At 33.0% G+C, this 10,070-nt stretch overlaps 1 protein-coding gene across 1 annotated transcript; it reads right to left on the reverse strand.

Annotated features, from left to right (window-relative positions):
- Positions 1 to 293: 293 nt before the first annotated feature.
- Positions 294 to 857, reverse strand: LOC149902230 (achaete-scute complex protein T3-like). The gene has a single exon (XM_090109777.1). It carries the CDS (start codon positions 855 to 857, stop codon positions 321 to 323), a length of 537 nt encoding a protein of 178 aa, XP_089965903.1. The 3' UTR covers positions 294 to 320.
- Between the last annotated feature and the right edge of the window lie 9,213 nt (positions 858 to 10,070).

Here is a 10,070-nt window from a genome sequence, read left to right on the forward strand (position 1 = left end):
TGTTTGTTCTTTTAATTAAAATATCTTAAGTTTTTATATTGAACAGGTGATAAATGAGTATTTTTAGGTAGGTAGTATTGAAGAAAAAAGTTCAATATGTTTAATACGTTTATTTATATTATTATTATTTCGTATAATGGACGAATGCATGTTATCCTGTCATGATTACATTTTATAATAATTAAGTTCACAGCCTCATCAATACATAAACTATTTATACACAATAATTCTTAAAGCTAAATAATTTAAATTATTTACAAAACTTACTGCCACAAACATAACAATGACTAGACATCACTACTCAAACAAACAGAATCGATTTACTTCGCTTGCCACCAAGAAATAGCATCTAACAATTCGTTATCATGCATTGAAGTGTACTCAGTAGGGTATGAGGTAACTGGTGGCGCATAATATTCGTTACTGATCGAATATGATGATGATACACCCGAAGAACATTCTGAATTCACTGGTGAAGGCACTGATTCAGCGTACGGTGAATTTCTTCCGCCGTATACTCCTTCATCGATGTCACTCGCGACTGACGTGTCCATGGGTGCTTTTGTGATACCCAGTTCTGCATCGCTCTCGTCGATAAGATTTTCCAAATATCTAATATATTCCACAACCATACGTAAAGTGTCGACTTTACTAAGCTTCTTCCCGGTTCCCCGGCGGGCTCCACCAGATAAGGCGTTTATGACGGCAGCTGGTAACCTCTTTCGCAAAGCATTAAATCCATCGTTCACTTGCTTCACACGGTTCCTTTCGCGAGCGTTTCTTCTGGCGATCGAAGCGGCTTGTGCGCCTGTATAAGGGTTGCTTTTGTAGCTATATTTTCTCGGAACTGTATCCATATCCAAATCTTCAGTAGTCGGTGCAATTGGAACGTATTTGGGCAAGTCGGTCTTGTAAGAAACGTAAGGCATGTTGGAGATCTTATTCTGAAGCATGATTATATTATGTAACGATAAAATGTAGAGCGCGTTAAGAGACGAAGTGTTGAATGAGTGTTCCAGGCACCCGCTCCTCTTTATATGGCATCGACATTCCCAAAAAAATGAATAGACTCCCACCCCTATGCCTTTTTTCCGAACTTACCTGGAATAGGAGCAAAAAACAAACCAATATATTCGAAAATGTACGCGTGCCTATTGATGATATTGACCAGTACTTGAGAATACAACAAAATGACATGGAAAAAATTATGCATAACTTACATAAGCTTAATCCTTAGTAAGTTTCGATTAAATTGTGGGCTATTTTATGCTGATAAAGATTTTCCAGTAATTATACCCAGTTTTCAAGATCTAAATCATTACATACAAATATTATTAATCTAATATGTAAACTTTTATCTATCTTAAGTATACCTAATTAGAATTACTATATTATGCATTTTTAATATTTCCTCTACACATGTTTGTGTACACATAATGTTTAAATTAAGAGGTGCACTCCATAGCGCCATCTAGTTCTTAATGATGTAATTTTGGTCTAATTTTAGATACACAAAAAATATTAAGTGTAAAAAAACGGACTTAATATGAGATGGAAACACAAATATTTAATTTCATCCCTAATATAATGGTATATCTACACATTCTTCACTTCGATAAAGTGAGATTATTTGCATGTTTATAATGCAGTTTTACAAAAGTTTTACTTTAGAAACTTGAATAACAAGTGTAGTGTACATTGAACTTTAACAACTTGCATAATAGTGCATGTCTAATTTATTACGGTCAAGTGGAATGAAACAAAGTATGTTTTATTGTACAACAATATCGAAAGCTAATATTTAAAAATAACAGTCAGATCGTTTTAAGTTAAACTGTATGTACTAGGATATAAGGGTTATATTTTTAAAGCTTTATTAATATATTTTTAAATACTCTTGACGGTTGGATTCTCGCTGTGCGGCAGAGCCTTCAGTGTATTTCTGAAAAAGGTTACATTAATTTGGAACTAAGAGCCAGTATTTTACACGGTCTTCAATGGTAAGGGCCCACTATTGTTCCCTGTATTGTACTTAAAAAGATTACACAAGGAATGTGGGCCAGGCCATTGAGACACAGAGAAGAATGAATTGTTTAGAAGCCTTCAATCATCCCATTGACGGAGGCGCTAAACTTGATTTTAATAGACTTCGTGTCGCCTTTAAGAAGCAATTCATATTTAATTTTGTCCCATTGATTCTCTCTGGTCTACCTGACTTGAGATTGAAAATCACTACCTTTAATAGTTTTTAATTGCGCTCTATCTGTAAAACTTACGTGCTATGTTGTTTTTACATTTATGTTTATAACGGAAATATTGTATAGGTAAGGTAGGAATACAGACAGTCATTTAATAATTTGTATTTTATAGTTACATGGAAGATTACAAACACTAGAACTAATAAGGTTTCTTATTTAAGTAACACACATATTATAGGCAATATATTGCGTACATAATCAAACTATTACGTAAGAGCCAATTTTGGGAAAAGCAATAATATCACGAACGAAAAATATATTAAATACGACAACATTAATTAACATGTTTTCATTCACTTAATTATATCAGAGACGAAATTAAGTCAGAGCAAATTAAAACACCCATAAGAACACCTGCCACACCATAACTGTCATTTTGTAAGAGTTTGCTTTCGCCATCATTAAATCGATATTTTAGGGTTCAACTAGAATTTTCTATCATAAAACTATGAAATTTAATGTCTCCCTTGAGTCGTATAACTTCTCACATGTTCCATTTATAAAAGAATGAATTCATCCCATCCATCATTTCAGCTTCTTCCTGCAAGTGATTTCGCAAAATATAATGAAATTGTGGGAGTGATAGATGCAGGACAAAAAGGCGTACAATGGCGCGACGGGATAGCTCACAATACTATCGTCAAATAACATTTAGCCAGCCCACACCTTAGAGAATCGCAAATAGAGACATCTACGGTATACAATAGCGATATAAAGGAGCAACCAGAACCATAACCGATAATTACAACCTTTGTAACATTGATATTCAAGCACATTTAAGAAATGCTCATGAACGTCGACAGAATTTTAATTGGCTAGGTTTTCAAACATTGAAATAGTACATTAATTCTAAATTATTATCGATCCACCTGCTCATTTAAATGTTTTTATTGGATGTATTAAATTTATATTAATACCAAACTTGACCTTAAAACGTTAATCATAATGAAATCGTATTAATTCCACATAGACAGCATAATACCAGCAATTTTACGGCAAAACTATAATGTAATTGACACTACAATTTTGCAGAGAAATTTAGTGGGCCTCGGCGCATATGAGAGCTTAATGCTGATCGAATCTGCATATAAGTGGGCAGTGCACTCGTAATAAACTCATTCAGTGGATTATAGACGAGAAGCGATCGCCTGACAGTTCCATTACTGGATCGATGTGTAGCTAATATTTATACACGAAGCATACAATCCATGCAAATAATCGACTTGGTGGTCCTTCGAGTACTGGATATGTCTTTGATCGATAAAGTTGTAAGCTTAATTACTAAACTGGAACTGTAACATGTTTTAAAAGACACCGCGCAAAGGATTATTGCTTCGAGTGAATCGAATTGCTAGCGCCGGGTTGAGAATCTTAGGAGTTAATGTGAATATTCATAGAAATATTTAATAAGACATAGTTATGCGAGTCTCTAGGATTATTATGTTTGCATACTTTTATTTGAGAGAGAGACAAATGTTACACTACAATGCCAATAAAAACAGGTTTATCGATAGTAATCTTTACCATCGTTAGCAAAGAAACTTCTATGGCTAGATATATCAGTAAATCTGATATTGTTTGTAGAGTACATATATTTCGGCACAAGCCGTCGAGTGTAGAAGATTTACGCACCTTGCCAGCATGTGTGCAATCCTTTCGCATCTGCCGATCTTGCACTGATTTTTATTTATGAATAATATGACGAATTATGGCTGCGCTTTTATCTACTACCACCTTTCCGGATGTACTTTGACAACGGATGTTGCCTATCCTTTTTAATAAGTGTCGCAAACTTAGTTGCTGAGTAATGCCTTATAAATAAAATAAACACGCAAATATTATTTTAAATGTTTGCTTTAGCATATTACGATTTTTTTATTTGAGTGTTAATGCACCTTTTATATTAAGGTCTCTTTAAAAGCGCACAATGCGTAAGTCGCGGCGTGCCACCTATCAATCCTCCACGGGGGCATCTATTTAATATGATTATACGCATGACAGTGCCCTCAGAACGACGCTTTGTTGTGCAACATTATACCCTCTATTGACATGTTAGCTTTTTACTCGCCAAGGTCTATTGTAAATATAGTAATGTCCCTTACAAATCCAATTTTAATACGCATTTTTTTAGCCTAAACACGCGCCCGACTGGCATTAGAAAGTTGAATATTCTCGGAATCAGAATAGCGTTTAATGTTATACAGTGATTAGATAATAAATTAAATTGAAAATACCGGAGTGTTGAATTTGTGTTTTAGCGTATCGATTTTCCCGATCCGATCCGCTCCCTACCGCGCGAAGCGAAATTAACTCCAATTAAAAATACCCATAAAGTTAAAGCAACACTCGATAGCTATGAAATTCGAAGGAACTCGGTAGATGACTTAATTATTATTTGATAAATGCAACACGATTAAAGAGTATTTAATTTAAGAATATCAAATTATCATATGTTATGTATTAGAATATATTACCATCTATTAACATGTAATTTGTTTACTTCTAATTAAAGCTACAAATACGGTCGAAGACGCTGACACTATAAATTTTTAGGGTACCGTTTTTCAAATTTCTATACTTATTATAAATATGTGTTTTAAAGGGCCTTACAGTTTAATACATCATGCTGCTACATACTTTAAAATCAAAATTATACATAATTAAAGTAAATATATAAAAGAATCGAAGAAATACTTTGTAACAAAATTACCTCAACACAAAGTAGAATGTAAAAGATCCATATTCAGAACTCCAAATTAAATTTAACACATAAAACCGACAATACAATGGCGTTTATTAAATTTCTCGGTGGTGGGTTCCCCAAATTGAATGTATTAAAGTGAAATAAATTCTTTAATAATATCAAGATATTTCAAAGTATTCATATGCCCATTAATATGTAATATCTACAAATGTATTGACCGCAATGCGTTATTAATTCAAATTTTATGGGCACCAAATAAAATTGAGCTACCTGCAGGGTGGCCCGGCAATTTATAAATGTCGTTAACAAAAATAACTACAGTGGTTGTAATGAAAAATGATAATTAAGAATAACTTTCAAAATCTACTGTAACGGTAGGAGAGTCGTTTAAATATTCACCGTGACAATTTATGACTTTTACCAGATTAAGGCGTTATTTTTTGGAATAGAACCTAAGCCGATTCAGAGTTCAAATAAATACCAAACATATAATGTTAATTTCTTTACCCCGTTGTTTATCATAAATATAAATATGTCCGAAAACATGAAAAGGAAAATTCCAAAGTGCAGCTCCATCTCGAAGTAAATAATTAAGAATTAATATAATTGTGCTATTAAGATAATTAATATATTTTCGCTATACAAGTAAGCCACACAATAAATAGTCATTTAATTTTATCTTTGTTTCCAATAATGTCGATAGATCCAGAGAAAAAAAATAATAAATCATATATTATATTGCTACGATTAGTACTGTACAATGTACATAGACCACATGCTACTGACTAACTAATACATAATTATACAGAAGTCACATGCGTGATCAACTTAAAACATTCCACACTTTGCTCGGAGTTTCAAAATACAAGAGTTAATTAACTACACATTTTTACAGGAAACACATTTTCCCACATCCTCTTCAAAGCAAAGCCATAAATAACCAAAATTACTTGAAGTGTTAAACTGCAATCAAATCAGTTGTTTTCATGCCAGTTAACAATGCTGTAATTAACACCTTCACGCTATATCCACATCGCTCCTTATGTTGATTTTAAAGAAACAAATAAATTAAAAAACTCTGTAAGTAATTACGACAAGTGAATAAGACTTCAACCCACATGCATAAATTTTGCACGTGTAGTTTTTTCATAACTCAAAATTGAGGAAGAATAATGGGACGTCATTAATTAGCCACTTCAACAAACGTAACGATGAAGAATACTTGAAATAGCAAGAATTAATAATTTACTTTTGATTAACGAATTAATTTATTGAAAATTTACTCGTACAAAAAGATTGCTATTAATTATTTCATTTTAAAAACCACTTCTCACTTACTCAGTATTGACTGTGTGTTAAAAAAATCACAGCATCTCAAATCTATGTTATTTACATTATGATACAGTAAAATAATTGATATTTTGGTCTTGAACTACAAAAGTATTTTATATTCGAACTTTCGAAGAAATGGCACTGCATCGTAACAAACAGTGAACAATCGAACAATGGCTCGAGCCAAAGTTAGTTTTTGCTAAATAGCATCCATTGACGATGGCTTTAAAATGTCGATCAGGTAATATATAGGCATTTTAATTAAACGGTTAATGAAACATATCGTTTGGAATGTTTCCTGCATTGTAAAATTCTTTTCATGACATGATTTTAAATGCGAATTTAATAAGATATCAGGAGAGAGACAAATTTTCGGTATACCTGTGCACTCATGCGTTGATTTTTATAATTACCCGTCGGTGGAGCGTCAATTAGTTATCGAAAATGAAATACATATTCGATTCCTAATTAAAACATTTCTTTGGGTATTGATAAGATATTCAATAAAAACTTTTATGTTTGTAATCTTCGAGTAATAATCTCAATGCTGTAAGCTTTAAAAGCGAGCTTTATCATATTAAAGATTAAAATGCAAAAGTTAGATTTACTCGTATTTACTTAGAACATTTGTGTAGCTTCTCATAACTAGTAATAAAAGATGCTATTAAGAATAAATATAACGAAGTCTCGGCAATTTTATTTACGTTTATCCCCTGAGGCTATTTGGATAGTAAATGATGTATCCATTTCAGTTCGGATCATCTCTCAGATATCAGATGCTAAATTAGTACTCTTATAAAACAAACAGTTATTTGCATATCTGGATCAGGGGTTTGTTGATTCTTAAAGATATAGATGGATAGAGTGCTGTTGATACACAGAAATATTAAGATAAATTACAATTAAGATCGTACCAACTACGAATATGAGAGCTTAATTATATAAAACATGTTTTACTTATTCATTAAAATACATATACATAATTAAAATGTTACAATGGTTTTTATATTGATTCAGAATTTACAATAATAAGGAATTATAGTGAAAAAAAAAGACACTCCTACGAAACATTTCTAAAAAAATGTAGAGCGAACTAAGTATTTCAAAGTATCAATACGTTTTATTCGCGCTACCAATTGTTTGTTTGCCAAACCAAGTGAGCTGGCAGGATAAATAATAGCTTAATTCTACGTTTCGTCGGCTAAGGTGGCTGCTTTCTCAGCTCAATACTTAGTTTAAGGTGGTTAAAAATGCGTGTTATTAACAACCAGACGCTCCAAACAACCGACAACAAGCGTTTGTTTAATATTAATTTCGTCGATTATGTTTTCAATCTCGGGAAAGTTAAAATCAAGGACCCAAATTTTTTTCAACTTAAAGGTAACTTAAACACGAAATCATGCGAGTTATATAAGGTCCTATCGTATTGACGGTATTCGTAATTTCTAGCATGTTATTCTATTAGGTAGTACCTACAAAAAAGCAGTTGACGTAAACTATAAAATCACAATCTTAACAACACGATATAATGATTGGGGTATGCTGTAATAAAATTAGTTGATAATGACTTAAGAATCACAACTGATATGACGTTTCAGGGAGTTGGTATCAGTTAAGAGTATATGAGAGTATATTCAAACGGGGGCCACCCATATTGCGCCCCACGCGGCGTCCTTCCCCGCCACTGTGACGGATTCCCGACACGCCCCTCATTTGTTATACAAATTTTATACTACCCTTTGAGCTAAATATCAGCAAACTCAAGGATAAAGGAACACTGATTTTGCCAAACAATCACCTTTTGCAAATTTTCTTTAACACTCTTACTCTACTTATTTTAATCATAAATTAAATTTCTCCTGAACAATTTTGAGTACCTACATTTTTTTGTAATGGAATAATTGACTTAAATTGCCAATTTTAAAGCAAATATAAAGCTAATTATAATCCTACAACTAGTCCCTGTGACAAAATTAGATAGGTATTATATGTGTGGTCATACCAAATGAGAGTACCTAGTTATGAAACATGATTTTCAGTTAATGTGCTGGCTGTACCTTAGATTGCGCTTAGTTTGTTATTTCACTGAGTAAAATGAGTACTGCGCCAACAAATAATAAGGAGTCAACGTGAAGAAATTCCATTTAATTTACCATAACCTGAGGACAATTCGCAATTGTTTGGCGGCAACCAAGATTGAGACGGCAGGAATGGATTACGCTCAGAAGCCCCAGGGTTTTGGGCTAAGGTATCGCTCCTTGATTAAATAAACCTTCAAGTGAATGTCACGCCGCCGGCCCATAACGTCACTCTTCGGCATATTGCACTTATTTCACACCGTTTTTATTCCTTTAATTTGGTTGCAAAATAAATAGCACGCCATTCACACTCCTTAGTGGATTTGCACGAGTAACAATTATACTGCAAAAATAAAAATAAGCAACTGGCTTTTGCTCTCAGTTGCCAGACCACCACTTGGTCCGGTATATTTGTTGTCATTTTACGCATAAAAGGCACTTATTAAACTCAAGTTTAATTAAAATGAATGTTAAGAAAACTGATACATAAGATAATAAGAACTAGTCATTTTTTACGCGACATATTTGGGTACATCCCCTATTAATATTCATTACGTATATCTGGTTGTTTACATACGACCTTATAGTAGAAATGGTTCGCTGACATCCTCGGGGAGTGCGCGGAGATTCTTAGCAATTTGTTAGGGAGCGAAGAGCTATTTGTCTATAAGGAACCGCATTTATCAGCGGGCAGGCGGTGCGGTTGATTCTTCAACTTAGTCCCTCATCACTATTTACGACTCGATTGTTGAATCACCAAACTTGCCAACAATTTATAATCGTTATTTGTTCATATAACTCGCAATCGAAACGGTAATGTATAGCCTACAAGTATTGAATATTAATATGTTCTCCGAGGTGGTTTTGCTTTCCAATAAAATGTCAAATGCACATTGAACATCTTACAAAAAATATAAATTTAATCTATGGAAATCACAAATTTATACGAAACGGTAGGGCTGAGCATACATAAAAAATCGAGGTTGAATTTCGTTCCGCCGAAAATTATGACTTAATAAAATTCTTCGGGCGTCGTATTTCATTTAGTGATAAAGGGAGCAATGACGTCTGTGGCTACCCATTAGCTTTATAAAGCGAACGAACTATTAAAACCACTAAACGCTTCAAAACGATTAAAGCGCGATATCAAATACGAGTAAATTTTATGGCCTCACCGTTTTTTAATCAACTTTTAATTTCAATTAGTTCTGATAACATACATTTTGATATAAGCTTAAAACGTTTAACTATTAATGCCCACCACCTGTATATCGAATCCACATTGAATAATTACAAGTTAAAGTAATAGAAATCTTTATCTAATAGTTTCGTTTATCGGCCATTATACACTTTCCCACAATGCTTACCAGAATAATTTTTATAATTCAATATATGTATTATGTAAATAAGAGCTTTTAACATTAATGGAGGAATTTACCACCTAAACTGTATTCGAAAATATACATTTAAAAATATAATAGAAAACCTAAAACCAAATAATCAATTCCAATTGATAACTAAAGTTAATTAAGCCTGGTTATGCTAAAGAGTAGAAGAAATAATGTAGAAAGACGCAAGGAATAGAAGTGGAACAGTGGGAACTAATGCAAAAATTCGCAGAAGCAACATTGCTATACATAAATCTAAACATGGTGTCGTTGGACAGAACTCTGGCCCTTGAATGGGACGCAATATGAA

This window comes from Colias eurytheme, chromosome 15 (genome assembly GCF_061535395.1).
Source record: "Colias eurytheme isolate Ceu_HAF_F1 chromosome 15, ilColEury1 Martin Lab GWU primary, whole genome shotgun sequence".
NCBI lineage: Eukaryota > Metazoa > Arthropoda > Insecta > Lepidoptera > Pieridae > Colias > Colias eurytheme.